The sequence below is a fragment of the Chamaea fasciata genome, unplaced genomic scaffold (genome assembly GCF_029207755.1).
Source record: "Chamaea fasciata isolate MVZ Bird 193981 ecotype frontalis unplaced genomic scaffold, bChaFas1.0.hap1 SCAF_6, whole genome shotgun sequence".
Taxonomy (NCBI): domain Eukaryota; kingdom Metazoa; phylum Chordata; class Aves; order Passeriformes; family Sylviidae; genus Chamaea; species Chamaea fasciata.
In genome coordinates this window covers 31,734,972-31,752,719 of record NW_027094091.1, presented here as the reverse complement: position 1 = coordinate 31,752,719, position 17,748 = coordinate 31,734,972, and the positions used below count along the sequence as shown (strand labels likewise).

General features: G+C 39.9%; 1 protein-coding gene across 2 annotated transcripts in view; it reads right to left on the bottom strand.

The window, feature by feature from the left end:
• Window positions 1-13,830, bottom strand: part of CFAP97 (cilia and flagella associated protein 97) — a 31,076-nt gene extending 17,246 nt beyond the window's left edge. The window contains exons 1-3 of one of the 2 annotated variants that reach the window (XM_066185888.1): window positions 13,732-13,830; window positions 2,808-3,683; window positions 2,648-2,719 (exon numbers count right to left, since the gene is read on the bottom strand). In XM_066185888.1, coding sequence (XP_066041985.1) covers window positions 2,648-2,719; window positions 2,808-3,663 — 928 coding nt within the window. In that variant the 5' untranslated portion in view covers window positions 3,664-3,683; window positions 13,732-13,830. Of the gene's footprint in view, window positions 1-2,647; window positions 2,720-2,807; window positions 3,684-13,495; window positions 13,595-13,731 lie in introns of those variants that run through there. The other variant, XM_066185890.1, reaches the window with a different exon arrangement.
• Between the last annotated feature and the right edge of the window lie 3,918 nt (window positions 13,831-17,748).

Sequence of the window (17,748 nt, the reverse complement as noted above, 5' to 3'; positions counted from 1 at the left end):
CAGCAGAAGAAATAACTCTGACATTTTTTTATTAGTATGGGTTTAGAATATTGCTTTCAGTTATTAATTTTCTGAAATATCTTCAAGGTTTATAGCAAAGTGGAAACATCATCGAATCACAAAACAATTACATACAAAGATCTATATATAACACCATGAAACAATTGAGAAACTGTATTTTTTCCTGAAAATTTATAACCACACCTGCTATCAGCACTACCCATCTAAAAACAATCGAAGTGCAATACAGAACAGGGACACTGCAATTTCCAACTAGAACTATGTTATTTGTGAGATTTTTTTGTTATTTGTGATCAAGAACAAGAATAGCTTTAGGAGTCTTAAAGGGATGATAAACTTTTGTCTAATACAATTTTTAAAATGCTTACAAATTAATAGTTTTCTACATGAATACAAATAGGTAAATGACATATAACAGAAAAACTTTTTCAATTACTTTTAAATTTAACTGCCAACAGTTTCTAAAAGCTTCAAATTAATTCTGCTTTAAGATACACAAACTACCTTGCTGCTTCTAATAACCAGATTCTTGTGCTAGTCCAAAACTTGTTCTTTGAACAAATTTCCTTTCTTTGTTCTTGCAAATCTTTTTTAATACAAGAGATTCCAGTCTTCCCAAATGTATGCACTGTTAATGTGAATAATCATACAAAATTACTGTGTGCCCCATAGAAACAACACGGTAACAGATCACAAGAAAATTTTGCAAGTGTCTGGGGACCTGGGGAAATTAAACTCGTGTAACTGCTCTAAATGCTCAGGTCCAGCTATATTAGAAGCATATTTGACAAAAAGTTTAAATAAAATGCTTCATCAGTATAAAGTACTGGAAGAATATTATACTTTAAAAACAAATCATGATTATTTAAATTTTTTTCATGCACTCAGGTCTGGGCTTGCAGTGTTCTCACTTGAAGCGATGTTTATGCCTAAGCAATTCTGATGAACATTTAATAGAGACTGGCGGGTGGGGGAAAATTATTTGCACCTTTTTTCCCCATAATATGTACAAAACAATCTGAAAGCAATAACTCAGAATAAGATTAGCTCCTATTTTCCCAGACTAGTTACTTCCACCATTAATAATTCTGCCCCATCTAAACTTCAAAATGCCCAGACTAATTAAGTTGTGTTGTGCTTGCCAATTTAGAGAGGCGCTTGGGAGTAATATACACATTAATCAGGAACATTAGCTGCTAGACCCTATGAACTCTACTTCTCATTACTCTATCTTTAGTATTGTTATTCAGAATTAGTTTTCAGTTTTGAGAAAAAAGTTCCTCTCCCCAACAGAGATTCATCTCTGAGAATACCTACTCTGAGCAATAATATCCATTTGTTTTAGAGATGAGATGAATCCATTGGTAATCACCAGTTATTAAATAGCTTCTTGCTAACAGGGAACAAATAAGGACATAGGATATCATCATTTCAATTGCCTAGCAACAACTCTTCTGGCATCATGTTTTCACAACTGGTTGGAATGGTTTCTAGTATGAAAGAACAGCTGAAGCATAAGGACTGTCAGGGATGAGAAAAAGCTCTACCTGTCTTGATGGCTAGTGTTGTTTTTCTTAACATCAGAAGAACTTCCATACAAGTAAAATCCTCATTTTTTTTTACTCACAGGGAAATTAAACCATGTATTTAATACATTCTACATCCTTATTCACTAGAAGCTCAGCCTGGCAAGGTGCAGAGTGAAGAAACACAACACATGTAGTTTTTTAGTCATGCCAGGCTTACTTCAACACAGCAAACCTAGCTTGTAACATACCAGACTTAAACTGCAAGAGGCTTTCCTCACCTGAGATCAGCAGATTTCTTGAGTCAAGCCTTTTTTATTCCACAGATTTTAGTACTGAAAACTCCGGGGCATGAAAACAAATGCAAAAGCACAGTGTACATCTTAAAATATGCACATGAGGTCATCCAGGGCTTTCTCATCCCACATAATGAAGGTGTGCAACAAATGCAGGGAAAGAGATGGCAAGCTCTCTTAGGCTTTATTACTAATATTTTAAAAGTCTATTAGCCAGAAGCAACCACTTGAGTTTTACTAAAAGATTTTTTGCTACTTTTCTTTTTAAAATATCTTTACTCAACCTATGGTATTTTAGATGGCAGACACCTAGTTCAGAAAAGAATTTCAAATACTTCTGTTTAATTATCAAAAAAGGTACTCTAAGTTTAAGCATAGAATACCATTTATAATGGAATGAAATTTTGGACTGTCTTTCAGTTTTGGAGGTTGATAACCTAGCCTTTCAACAGAAAGACTGATGTTTTAATTTAGATATTATATTAAAACATTGTGCCATAGTCCAGTATACCTTAAAATGCATGTGCAATTTTATTACCCAATTTATTAATGCATCAATTCTTTTTTAGATGCACCCTATCTGCGTATCTTACTTCTAGGTATATGCTAACCAACACATGCTTCTTTTCTCTATTGCAGAATCAGTACTATTACATAGAGAAGAATTCAAAGAATTAGATCAATACCACTTAAACAGAAATCAGTTTTTAAAATGCACATGGCATATGACCCCACTCTCTTTTATTAGAACACAGTTGTTCTCAGCAACTGGCAGATGGTGTAAAAAGAAAATTTAAAAATCACCTTTCAGAAGCTGATTCAGGTCCATGGCATCGTGCAAGACTTTTCGACTATATCTGCGATCAAACTCGGAATCTAATGAAAAAAATACAGATATAAGACAGAATTTCCCAGCCCCAGAGGTTTTGCACATTTAGTGTGGTACTTAAAGTCTCAAAATTACCGTATAATTCTTGGTTCACGTTTTCCTGTCTCTTTACTTTTAGTTTCTTATCATTTGAGGCTACAAATTCAAAAGACTGGATGGGGCTGATGTCTGGAGTTGACAGAGGTGTTACATCAGTCACTGTGTCTTCAGACTCCTCCAGGTCATCACCAAGCTTTGGTTTTCCTTCTGTTAATTTCATTGCTGACTTAAATTTTTGTTTTGGAGACAGAAGAGCATTTCTACAAGCATTCCTTTTTGGGGAAGGATGAGATGAATCTGATAAACAGCTGTCAGAATCTGTGTCAGAACAATCTGTATCTGAGCTTGAGGATGATGATGAGGAGGATGAGGAGGAGGAGGAAGAAGAGGAGGAGCTGATGGTATATTTTTTGCTAGCCTTTTTTATGGTGTTTGGTTGCTTAGCTGACTTTGGTCTAACCTTCTGCTTTTTGCCATCATCACTACTATCTTCTTCATCTGTATAGTAATCTTCTTCACCTTCTTTAACTATTTTAGGAATTCCAGCAGGAACAATATCCTCTGTTCCTCTATCTCCTGCAGGTGTTGCTCCAGATGTACCTGCGTTCTCTGCAGCTGGAGAAACTGTCGAAGATGAAGTATCTTCAATAGGATCTTTGCTATTTTCTAGAGACTGATCCTTTGGCAAATTTGTCTGCCTTTCTTCACTTTCCTCCTCACTACACTTTTCATCCTTTGAATCATAAATCAAATCAGTGTCTGCAAGAGCTGCCTTTGTACTTCCTTTCTCTACGTATTCACCATTTTCTTCAGCTTTATTCTCTTCCTCAAAGTCACTGTCAAAGAACGCATGATCCACTTCACCATCTGATATGTCTTCAAAACGGTCCATAATGAAACGCAAAGTGCCACCTGCAAGCGTCAGAAAACATTTCCAAAGATTTGAGTAAAAACAAATCCAAATACTCTTTGAGTATAATAGCTTTGCTCTTCACTGTTTTAGCTCTAGTAATTTATAATTTTGCAATCAAATACATGAAGTTGCTTGAGACAATTCCCTAATGAGCTCAGTAAAAAAATATAGTGCCAACCTTATTGCACACAGCTTATATGTTAGACCAGAAAGCTTTACTTTAAGCCAAGCCATCACAATTTCAAAACTACTACTTCTAAGTAAATTTGTCAAACACTGTTACTGGCTAAAAAATCTTAACTATTACAAACAAGCAATTAAAGAGCCTTATCTTTTCCCTTTAAGCTAGAACTGCTTATGAGCTATCATTAGTTGGAATTTTATGTTGTAAACCTTGTCTGTACACAGCGGTCACCATCCTGGCTGACACAGCCATACACACTGCAGACTTTCAGCACTTAAAATTACGAAAAATTTCAATTTATATCGAAAGATCCATGGCTCCAAGGTTAAATTGTGACAGATGTAGGGTGTGTCAGTGTCCATGATTTAGTTTGGACAAGGAGCCTGCTTTTCTTAACAGTCCTCTGTAACTCACACTCCACAGTACAGTAAGGAAACTTAATTCTTTCAGATGAAACTAGACTTTAAAAAGTGTGAACCAGGCATGAAACCAGTGCATTTAAACGAGAAGTCACCATTCAGTCCATGGGATCAGATTACGACTAGCCCAAATACACAATATCACAGACATCAGGACCTCAATCTTAAACATTATGTTCTACAAATCTGCTCCTATTATGCCCTACTTCTTACAGAATTTTATGGTGTTTGATCTTATGCATGTGGCAGGAGGAAATGAATGAAAGTTTCCACTCATTAGCAGTATAAATATACATACAGGAGTTAAAAAAATCTGAACAGCGCACAACAGAACAAAATTAGCCAGTACCAAAGACTACCAGTTCCATCCAGCCAGAGGCACTTTTCTCCTACTCTTTGCAACAGATTTCACATAAATTTAGTAAGCTACAATCAAAAAACATGTAATACCCTTCAGACCCAAGGAAACCAAACAGGAAGACAGTGGAAACAACTATACAAGGCTGGAGAACCAGAATATTTTACAAGATGGGTGGTCTCCCTTAAACCACATATAGTTTGTTGCCATGGCAAACAAAGGTGGAAGAAAGGAATTTCCAGGAAAGGTTCTAGGTAAAAATGACTTCAAAATACAGAATTTTTCAAGGTCACTTAGATATTCTGCCACTTCTCAAATAATACTAGTTTAGAGGAATTGAAAACATGCTCCTCAAATTACAACATAAACCCAAAAAATCTAGAACCTCCTGTGGTTTTAAGAATCACAAAGCCAAAGAACTGAAAAGATACTTGTGGTTAAATGTTGTATAAAGCTGAAAAACACTATTAAGCAACAGAAGTAGAGTTTAATTTTCAGGACCACAAAGTTAACTCTCTAAAGCACCAAGCTCTTCGAAGAGCAACAAAACAAAGGAGTAAAACACTTTGGGAACACAGATATCCAGCAAGTTAAAGTCTCTCACAAGAACAGGCACTAGCCATCCTGAAACACCACCCTGCTGCTTACAGAATACTTCATCTGCCTCTTGATCCTGGCAGGCTGGTCCAGAAGAGACAGCCCTCAGGATGACTGTCTTGTTGGCCATGTCCCCGGTTCTTACTCCCAGGCACCCAGCCTTATCATCACTATCCTTAAGCTCTACACAGCTGAAACACTCCCTACTGTAGAGGGCCATCCCATCACCTCTCCTTCCTTGCATATCCCTTCTGAGGAGCTTATAACCATCCACTGCACCACTCCAGCCATGACAATCACCTCACCACACTTCCATGATGGTGACTACATCATGGTTTTCCCACAGCACCACGGCTTCTGGCTCCTCCTGGTTTTTACCCATCTTGTGCACCTTGGTGCAGATGCACTTCAGCTGGGCTATTGATTCCACCCTTCGTGTCACTTCCTGTGATACCTGGCTTCAGGCAGCTTGCATAGCCTGCAATGTTCAACTATCACATGAATTCCTGTAAGTTTTTCTAGAGCAGCTTCCTAAAAGGATAATATATTTTAATATATAAAAACATGCACAATAGAAAAATAAAAAACAATCAGAAGAGTAGCACATTATTTAAATTTAATTTTCTACCTCATGTAATCTAAACCAGAAGGGAACAAAACCTGTCAAGTATAGACTATGAATTATTTATTTATCAAGTACAACTTGAACAAAGCCAATTCTATGAAGAAAATTAATACAGGAAGTAGAGTTTGAAATAAAACCCTTTCTTCTCCATGATCAGAAGCTATTATTACTTACAGAACTAGCATCTCTTCTGCTCATAACTGGAAATATTATGACTGATTGGTAAAAGCAGGCATGTGGTGTATTTCACTTGTCTCAAACACAGATTTGAAATACTGTTAACACTACTGAACATGTAAGAGCATAAGGGGCTAAGGCAAAAAGGTTTACAGGTGGATGCAGATAAACTAGGATAGCTTAATAAAGCTGAAAACTTAAGTATAGCTCAAAATACAACCTTTTCTTGGGTGTAATCACAACCATGTATTTTCAGTTTACGTAATGCTACACCTGCAAAGGAGACTGAACTAACAGTATCTCATCAGCTATAATGTATAGTCACACCACAGCTTCTCAGATGACTCTTCTGAACACAGTCTCTGAAGTGAGGATGGGATTTAACTCAAGACAAAAGAGCAGTGTAGAGCTGACAAAAGGTGATGAAAGATAGCAACAAGCTCGTACCTTCCTTTCCACCATTAATGCCAGCCAGGGAGCACACATCTTCCCACTCTACACGATTCAGGAATAGCTCACCTCCCTGTGGGCTGTTTCCTAGGAAGACTGAGATATAACTGCTTCACAGATAGTGACCACCAGTACAGGTGAGATCATTTAGCAGCTTGGCCCTGCCCAAGCAAGGAGCATCAGTCATTCCACTGCCAAATGTATATGCCACTCCTCTGGTACAAGTCCCGAACAACTTTAGCCTTCATCTTAATGGGAAACCAACATGCTGTGTCTCCCACTCAATCATTCACAAACTAAAGATTAACTAATTCTGTCATTTACATTAAAAACAAACAAGAGGAAATAAACAAAGAGATGGTATTCTTGGATCCTATTCCACTCCTGCATTGAGGGCATCTGCAACAGAGCTGGAATTTGCCAAGATGATGCAATACAGAAGAGGTAATTTTGCTGACAAAGCATGCCTAAATCAATAAATTGGCTCTGTTTACAATGGCACATCCATTTATATACAACACAGAGTGTAATTTTACTTCTGGGAGAAATACAGAGTTCTGCTATGTTGCCTGTTTTTAAAACACAGAGTCAACAAGTGATACTCTGAAATCCCAAAAAAACCTGTCATTACAGTCAAATACTTACCATTAACTGCTAATTTTAGTGACCGTTATATTTATTTACAAAAAAACCACATGCTTTTTGTGGCTTTCTGCCATGAAACCCTCTAAGAAAAACATAATTGACTCCAAAGAGCAGGCTGGCCATTAATTACTTGCCAGATCTTTTTTACTGTAATATTTCTTCTCCCCATGTAATTCTCTAACTCTTACCCCATTTTTCTTGCAACTGTAACAATCACTTATCACCATGGCCAAGTGCATTCTTTTGTCTTTGCCTCTACCTCACTGCAGCTCTTCCTAGTTTAGGAAGAACTAGTTTATACCACTTTTTAATCCCTTCAAGCTTGACCCATTTAAGATCAGAAAGCAGTGGCCAAGCAGCCAAGGTGAACTTACAGTCTGACTGTCAGGGCTTTAGCGACCCACACTTTCCTATCAGAGGGTTGACACACTGAGAGTGTGACTACCTACCGAGACCACATCCACATCGTCCCCAGCTGGACACTGCGAGAACAACGACCACATAGCTCCTGACAGGTCAACCACTGCTTGCTGCTGCACTACCCAAAGAACAAGCAGCATTTTGACATCCTCCTCCATGTCAAAAAACAGATCAAGACCCTAATCGCACTAAGCATATGGAGTGTTTTTCCCCTGCAAATCTGCCAGCTACAGCACCACCTGAAATATTTTTCTAGGCAATGCCTAAGAGCAGGACCTGAGACATGACTATAACCTGAAGTATCTTCTAAAAATGTAGGATGGTACATAGAAAGTCATGTAATGAGGATACAGACTTAGATGTGGGCTTGTGTTTCAACATATCCTGCCTTTTGAAAACATTTTTGAATGTCAGAAACTAACGCTTACAAAGTACATTAAGTACCCAGTGAAAGATTTGAGGTGTTTTAAACTTGGTTAAACCTTGAAGTTATCCACTAAATTTTTCACTTTTTAAGATGCACACCATCTGAAAGTTGTGCACCTAAGAGTACTGAAATAAAATCATAGAAGAAAAGACAAAAATCAACATTCAGATACAAGCAGTGATCAACTTTCTTTTCTTTTAAAGCATTCTACTTTCATAATCGAGGAAGAGAATAATTAATACAGAGAGGAAAACAGGTTTTTTTTCCTTATCTTGTAACATAAAAATTCCTAGCATGCAGAGTACCATGCTCCAAGGAAAGCTCCAACAGGTTTTTTCCCTACCTGGTAACACAGATTCCTAGCATGTAGAACACCACACTCTGAGTTGCATGTTATGCATCCTCTGAATGGCTTAAATCATAAGATCCTGGTATTTAATAGAAGGGGAAAACAAGACGTTTACACATCCTAGGAGTTGAATCAGAAGTGTCTGATGTTTTTGCGTGCATCCTGTACATCACCACAAAGGCCATAACACAGCACAGCTATAGTACACTAAAGATGAGTCAATAGTATGTTTACAACAACAAAAAAAGGAACAGACATTATCTAAGGATGTATTAAAAAACATGTGAAGTATCAGAAGAAGTATAACATCGTATTTATCTCCAACAGGGAACCTTTTGGTTTAGGGTTGAAAGTGTTTTGAATAAAAGACTTACACTTCAAATGGTACACGTTCTTTATGGCACTCCAAAATCTTTTGATTCTACATTCTCATAATTTCCTCTTTGGGAATCCTGCCCTGCTAACCCTGCTGACTGCCAAATTGCCTCTTGTATGGTGAACTTGAGAGAAGTTGAAAATGCTAAAGGAACCACACCTGGCTCCTTCTCTCTGCCTTCCTCATTTTTGCTGAGGCATAAAAAAACCCCAGCAAATAAACAAAAAAGACAGATTTGAAAACATCTAGGAGAGAGAAATAAAAATGTTAGGATGAGAAAAGTTATACTTTTGGGGGTTTGTTAGTTCAAAAGAGGAAAAAAGTGAGAAAAAACAAGTCTTAAAACCTGTGTGACAACCCACACATATTCAGCCCTATTTACCTCCTCTTAAATTAAAGCTTTCATATTTGTTACTAAGAACAACCAAGTATGCAAGGGAAGAAATATAGCTCTTAGGAAGCTACTTCCCTTAAGTGAACCCCCCAATGGATGAAACAACCAGTCTCTTTAGCAGACATTCTGATTTTCCAAGCTCAGAGCACAATACCTGCTACATCTGTTCTGCATCCTTGGTTCTCTCTGCTGGACACAATGGAAGGATTTTCCCCTGTATGCTCTAAGATACAATATATTAACTCCCAAACCTATGACAGATTAGCCCTCACAACAGCAGTTTTGTCTCAAACAGGTAGGCTCACTGGAGACGCTTTTAAGTACTCTTGAGTCTTTTTAAAAGAGTTGCAACACAAAGTCCTGAGTCTCACGACTATTTCAAATAAGAATTCAGTTCAGCCAATGGGCACTAGAAATCCTGGAACACAGTCAATTGCCATCATGATTAGAGCAAATGAAAGCATATGACTACCAAAGAGCCCCAGACAGCTGCTGGGCAAAGGCTTTCAAGTTAATGTACAAGGCAGGGAGGAGAAAGAACAGGCAGAAATGGAGAGGAGGGGAGAAAGAAAAAATATTTCCTCTTGAGCCAAAAATAAGCCATTCCCCTGCTGTGAAAAGCTGCAATACATTACAATGAGAGATGTGCATCTGTAGCTCCAGGACTTCATTCATAGAAACACATTAAATATTTGTTCTTCAGGCTCTTCAGCAAAGACCACCTTGTGACCTCTTGAGCAGAAAGGCTGGGTCAGAGAATACTGAGGTTAAATGATGGGAGTGATGATGGCCATCAGGTCTGCTTCAACAGACCATGGCTACTTACTCATTGCTGAGAAGCCCAAGAAAATGATTCACAAACTCTCTAAACCCAGGAAGAAAAGAAGCAGCTCACAATTACAATTAAAAATAAAGACAATTAATCATATATTGGTTGATAAAAGTAGCAGCAGCTTCTGGAAGGCCTTCCACTTCTACAAGCATAAGTGACACCATCCACACTGAAGTCTCATGGGGCTGCTGCCATACAATTTCTCACTGCCTGGAAGAGTCCCAACTCCAGCTATCTAAGAGACTAAAAGGCAGCAAGCTGCTAGGGAAAAAGTGGTCACTGGTATTCATCGTTCCCAAAACTGACCCATAGCCACAGTCTTTGAATAATACAGAACAGGTATGAAAACCCCAGAAAAGGACAGACCGCCAGGTATCAATGGTGAAGAGCAAAGGTCCAGCTTTGTTTTTCCCAGTCCTTCTATACTGGTACATATCTGTGAAGAGTATTTCCATCTAATATCAAGATTTAAATTTGAAGGCAACATATATTCAACCAGGCTATCCACAACTGAAGGGGCAGAGTCTGGCACAGCAGTTTAAAGCTTCATGAAAGAAAAAGGAAAACTGCTCTTATTAAAGCAAAGTTTCAGCATATCTGCCACGTAAAGGCTGGACTTACATTTGCCAGTCCTGAAACAGATGGCAGGACCATAAAGGAATCAAGTGCACCACTTCACAAACTACTGATGGAGTCCAGCAGCAGATAAATCACAGCATATTTCTCAATATGAGGCCATCTCTACCAAGTGGCACAACACATGAACTGTCTCCCACAACAGAAATGCCCATTGAACTGCAAGTGTTTTCACACTTCTAACATCACAAGTTTAGTGTGCTTAGTGACCTGACCAGACAAATAGCTGTGCCATCAGCATTTCCTTTAACTATTTGCAGAGATGTGCTTCAACACACATCAAACAGACCTGAGTTACTGGGAGAATTTCCTTCATAAGATGTGCTTATTATCACAGTTTAAAACACACACATGCAGTTTTACAGATGTAACAATTACATTCTCCACAACCACTGAAAAAAGATGCAATTCTTAATTTTCAGTGAATATATTTCTATATAAGAGGAACAAGCAGTTCCTCGGTAGACATGAGCAGGAGAAAGCATAGAAATTCAGTCACTAAGTCAGTCTACAAAGAGCAGCTTCAAAAATATCACTTAGGAAGAGTCTAAATATATTTCTGTTTCCTCAGAACATGTGTAAGGGGCAAATGAGGTAAAAGCCTCTTGAGATAATCTCTTGCATTGTATTTTTGTGACTTATTGCTTTCTTCAGAGAAAAATATCAAGTATGGAAAAGCAGGTAGGATGTTGAAGCACAGGGCTCTATTAAACTCAAAATACGGGTTTCCCACAGTTCCAGTGTTTATTATTACAATGAAACACTTCGAGAATGACAAATACTCATTACTGAATTGTGACTTAAACATCAATTGAAATTGCTGGATGGAAAATAACTCAGATCATGAAAATAGATCATGTTTTAGACCATTACTATCACCAGTCTTGGTCAAACATAACACCAAGAAGCAAAGAATGAAACAGCTTTAGGAAACAGCTCTGGTGGAAGCAGTAAGGTAATAGTCTGCCTATCTCCCATGAATTTAGGGAGTACCGAGGCTCACCTAGGATCCAGCTCACTTTCAGATTCTTAGATCTAAGGTGTAATATTATGTCATCTGAAAGGGCAGACTTTAAAAAGCTTGTAGATGATCCTGTCATCTATGCCACCCATCCTACAAAATTTGCACTGTTATGTGTTCCTGAATTGAGCCTTGCAAGGGACTGGCCACTTGCATTCAAAGTCTCCATGGGCTTAGCAGTCCTAATGGCCCTCTGAGCCCCACATAACAAAAGAAACACAGGCCCCTCTGAATGTCCTTCTAAACACAGGCAAGCACAAAACCGGAACAAAAATTTCAGTAGGTCATAACAGCTCTAAGCTCCAGAAAAGGAATAGAATGCCCCCAAGCTACTTGTCTTTTTCTCTGTTTTCTATTCCAAACCATTAAAGTCTTATCTCGGTTAAGAAAATCAAAAGAACAACATATGTACTACAGGAAAAACAAAAACAAAACCCCAAAAAACCCCAAACAAACAAACAAAAAAAAAAAAAAGCAAGAAGTGTTGGAAGAGCTTGAAGCATTCCAGAAGCAGAGTCCAAAGCTCTGACAACTATATTTTGAAATGCCAATTATTTCACAAACCCATTCTTAAGCTTACTTATTTTTTAGCAACGACAACTTCACTTTAGTCTTCAAATAACTCCACTGAAGAATTTAACTTTGTGGAACTTTGTTCTCTCTCCACTGACAATTCCAGCCATCACTTTCTATCCAAAAAAAGAGAACTACTTTTTCAAAGAAGCAAAAATGTGTGCAATGCATTCTACGCACTATATTGAGCGACTCACTACAGACAAAAGCAGGGATACAAAAGAAATTTGGCATTGCTATTTCTATTACATTCGTTCCATCCTACGTTGTTGTCCTGGTGTTTTTATGAATGCTGCATAGAAATTTTAACCACACAATTTTAAAATATGTAGACGTCCAAATACAAACACTAGATTTTTTTTATTTCTGTTATATAGTACGAATATAAAAGTGCAAGTATTTAAATGCTATAATTAAACCAGTTTTCAAAAAAAAAACTATTTGGAAAGAAAAAACTTCAGCCATGCATAAAGATTATATGACTTTGAATTTAGTTGTGCTTATAAACCACGCTGAACTACATTTTAAAATGCCGTGAAAACTTCAGAAAAAACCCCAGTGTTTGACAAAGACAACATATATTGCATTTTGATGCAGCATATCACTGGGTCTCCTTCAAATTAATTAAGTACTCTGCTCTGCTGCAGGAGCCCAGGTTTCAGAACTACCTTGTCATTTCCAACCTAATCCAGAGGGGCCAAGAAATTTGGTGGCTAGTTATTTTTCAAAACTACAGCCCCACTTTGGGAGCCATTGCTGCAGAACACAGCCCTGTGCTGGGCAGGGGGAGCTACACGTGTGTCCCGAGGAAAGTGTGGAAACGTGACTCTGGCGATGATTAACACGCTCGAGGCAGGCTGTTTGCAATAATCATTCCAGCTGACTTAATTCACGCTAATTAAGCCCAACCGAGACACCCCTCTGAACTCTATTTGGGCATCACTGCAACGTGTCTCTCAAAGTCCGGTAACTTTAAGGATAGCACACACGACACCGTAACTCCCTCCCAAAGCTGACCACTACGGCGACAACGAGGGCCGGTGTCTCAGGACGGCGTCTCCCACCTCTTTCCCAATCTCGCCGAGGAGCAAAGCGGGCAGGCAGGGCACTGATGTGGGGCGGAACACACGTCTCAGGGCGGCGCGACCCAACTCTGGCCGCTCAGCGCCAGCCCCGGCACCGCACGACGCGCTCGGGGAACACCTACGTGCGCGTCGCTCAGGCAGGGGCGCGAGTAGGAAGACAGCTAATTAAAACAAGATTATTTTTTAATTATATAATGGTAAAAAATAATGCATATGTACACACGAATAAAACATGTCTCCCACCTTGTTTCGGGAAAAAATTGCCGCAGACGGGGGAGGAACATGCCCGTCGTTCCCAACCGCCCCCAATGGCCCTCCAGGCACCTTCCGTGGCGAGGAGCCACCGCAGGCCCCACCACCCGGCCGGCACCCCCGGCAAGAAGCAGCAGCAGCGGCCGCTGCCGTGTCCCCCTTGCCCCCCCCTCCGCTTCTCCCGGCTCTGTTGTGGTAACCGCGCAGGCAGCCGGGCGGATACTCACAGGCACGGGAGGAGAGAGCGAGGAGCGAGCCGGGAGGCGGGAGCTGCGCAGCGCCGAGGCCGCTCCTCGCCGCCGCCCCGCTCCTGCGCAGCCCGGCCGGCCCCGCGCGCCGCCGGGCGGGGAGAGGCGGTGCCTCAGCGGGGCGGGAAGGGAGCCGGGCGCCGGGACCTCCCGTGGGAGGGGCTCCTCCGGCACGGGCTCTCCACAGAGTCACGGAAACGAGGTTGGAGGAGCCGTCGGAAATAGTCGACTCCAAGCTCTGACCGATCACCACCGTGTCAACCAGACCACTTGCCACAACCAGTCTTTTCTCAAACACCTCCAGGGACCGTGGCTCCACCGCCTCCCTGGGCAGCCTGTTCCAGTGTCTGATCACCCTTTCTGTGAAGAAATTCCTCCTAATGTACAACCTAAGCTGTCCCCTGGCGCAGCTTAAGACTGTGTCCCTTTGTCCTGTCACTGGCTGCCTGGGAGAAGAGGCCGATCCCCACCTGGCTACAGCCTCCTTTCAGGTAGTTGTACAGAGTGATAAGATCTCCCCTGAACCTCCTCTTTTCCAGGCTACACAACCCCAGCTCCCTCAGCTCTTCTTCTTAAGACCTCTGCTTCAGACCTTTCACCAGGTTCATTTCCATTCTCTGAACTTGCTCCAGTGCTTCAATGTCCTGCCTGAACTAAGATCTCCAGAACTGCGCATAGTTCTCAGGTAGTGGCCTTACCAGTGTAAAGTGTACAGGGGAAGATTCACTTTCCTAGTCCTTCTGGCCAGCTATTTCTCATAGTCAGGTATTTCTGATGTCTGACATACATCTCTCCCCTCCTGCCCTTCTTTGCTCTGTGGGAATGGGACAGAGAGTTGGGACTCTTACTAAGGCCATGAGGCCCCCAGATGAGGTGATTGTGCCCCAGGTTGGGGTGATGGTCCCCAGGTCACAGCGATGTTGCTCCAGGCTGAGATGATGGAGCTGTGTGCTCAGGTGATTGTGCCTCAACCTGAGGAAATGGGTTCTGGGTTGAGACAATGATATGCTGGGTGGAAGCAATGGGGCCCCAAGGTGATAGTGCTCCTAATTTAAGCCATGGTCGCCAGATTCAGATGCAGTGGAGCCCCAAGCTGAAGAAACAGTGCCCCTAGTTGAGGTGTTTGCCCCTAGACTTTGGTCATGGGATTCCAGGGTAAGGGGACAGAATCACTGGTCGAGGTTCTGGTGCCCCAGGTTAAGGCAATGAGACTTCACGCTGAGGTGATCGTTTTCCACGTTGGGGTAACAGTGCCCCATATCAAGTTGATGGTGCCCCAGATTGTGATGGTAGTGCCTCAGGTTGGGATGATGGCATTCCTGGTTGATGTGCTGGCAGCCCATAAGGACTGCAGAGTGACCCAGGATGAGTGAACAGTGCCCCAGGCTGAGGTGATTGCAAGTCACCTTAAGGTGATGGTGTCCTGTATTAAGTCAATAGGACCAGAGGTCGATGTGATGGGCCCCTACATTAAGTACTAGGTTTGCAGCACTGGGTGACGTATCCTGAGGAAATGGAAAGGGCCAACTCATCTGGACGACTTCTAGGGAAGCCACATCCAAATATTTGAGGTTGGATCTGGACCCTTCCCCAAACTACCTTGAATTTCAGTATAATTGTTATAGAAATGTGGATAAAACCTTCAGGCAGTTTTGTTACTTCTGGCACTGAGTAGGTAAGGGGTGATTACCTACTGGTGATCTGCCCCTGAGAAGAGGTAGTTTCCTGTGTAAGGATGGGAAAGGTTACAGCTCTTTCAAAGAGATCAGTTGCAATATCATGTCTTAATAATAGCAATGCTACTTTTTAACAACGGAGAAAAGAATTTTGTGGAAAGAAAGACTTCCAGATTACTGATGCACATATTCAAATTACAAAATTCAGCTTTACTTTGGCTCCATTGTTTGTCAGGAAAGAGATTCAATGACATGATCACATTTTTTTTGCTGAGTGTACTGAATTTTGAATTAAATCAGGGCTGTGCAGCCAAATCAACTATTGTGTATATTGTCCTATTTCACTTGGCACACACACATAGGCACATATGTATGGATGTATGTGTGCATACACACACACATTTTTTAAAATACATGTAGCAAATGTGTGAGAACACTGCAAGAAAATAAACAAATCTCTTGAGTAATGCAACTGAACATGTCTAAGTTAGCCAGAGTCAAGTCCTACTTGTGCTACACAGTGTTTAATGGAAGTTCTGCAAATTACATTGACTAAATTTTTATGCTTGCCATGTGTTTCCTTCTTATTTTTTCTGGCACCTCTCTCAATTCATTGTTGAAATGTTGAATGGACAACTGCACTGAAATCACTGGAAACTGTATTTGGAAAATGTGCTACAAAATGCTGAGCCTTTGCTGACCTTACCATGAGAAGCCTTAGGTTCCTTAGACTGGACATTGAATGACTGCTTTTGTGATTTTTTCCTGTGTGTCAAGTTCCTGACTGCAAATATGCTAAATACAATACCGCTGTCTTAAAAGGTGTAGCAAAAAATAAAATCAGTTAATATTAGTGTAACTTACATGTTTTGTACTTTTAAGATACTGAGAAGTATAACATCCAATTTCCATTTCTTTTGCTCTAGGATTCCTATGATTGCTTCTAACAGAGTTAGTTATCCAGGTTTACCTTGTTTATCACTAGATTTACAAGCTCACAAGTGCTTCTGGGTTTTGTGCCTTGAACCTTAAAAGTTTCTATAAACTCCTAGTATGACTGTAACTGCAATGCAGCATCACAGCAGTTATAAAGAAGCATGTAATTAATTCAAAGTTGTAAGTATGCTAAAAATATAAACTGCATATGCACTATACAGACTTCTTTTTTTTTTTTTTTTGCCTATAATGTAATTACTTTGTTTTAATTGAGAAGTGGTAACTTGTTTTAGTCCTTTTATAGCAATGGGATCTGAGCTAGAATGGCTGACAGAACAGAGATCAAATGTGAAAAACCTACAGGAAAAGTATTCATTTTAATCTTGCCTAAACATTTGAAAGTGCAAATTCATTGAAGTTTAAAGTTTGCAGTACTGTGAAGGTGCAAGTTTAACAATTGTCACTAAAGGCAGCTGCGAAACTGTTTAGATCAGTGGGGTTTTTTCTAGGGTATGTTACAAAGATAAATGATACTTCTAGCTCAACGGAAAATAATGAAGATGCTGAATCCTTTCCCAAATCAGACATCATTTATCTTTTAAAAAAAGTAATTGTCTTATCTCTGTAGGAAAGATATTTGCTGTGATGCTTGGATAAGGTAGAATTTGAATTTCTTTTCTCATAAACTAGTTCCATGAGTGAGTAAATAGTTACAGAAAGAGCCTAGAGTAATCCCCAGTTCAGAAGATTGACCTCATTGAAGTCCTTTTGTCTTGTATAGAAAAGTAATTTTTGAAGTACAAAAAGCAAAGTTCAAATAACACTGAGGTAAACTTGAAAATTAATATTAACTTCAGTGGAGCTAGGATATAAACTAAAATTTTAGGAATTGTACTCAGGTTGAAAAGTCGTAGAAACTTACTAAGAGCTAAAAGAAAAAGAATCAAATCTTCTTCTAGCTCTATGAGTTGATTTAGCCATATCTAATTCATGGTATGATGTATAAATCCTAGCTAAAATAGGTGGGATTACTCATACAGACAAGAAGTGGTTTTGTGCATAGGCACTGCAGGACTAGATTTTTATTGCGGGTAGATTTGTTTTTTTAACTTCCTCTCCACTTCTGAGAATTAATACTGTAAGAAAATACTCTCTGTTTACACAGGACTAACAACATTACATGCTCTGCTTCAGGTTAATTTAAAAATTCAATTCCCTTAAGTAGTTTTGACAGAGGCCCAGGCAGTTTCCTGAATGCATTTGCAGTAGAAGGTCTCTGTCTGGTTTCTTGTGTGTATCTTAATAAAGATCCCAGAGTAGATCTTGAACTCAGTCCAAAGTTCTGTATATTCTGAAATCTTTGATAAGTAAAGTGTGTGCTGGA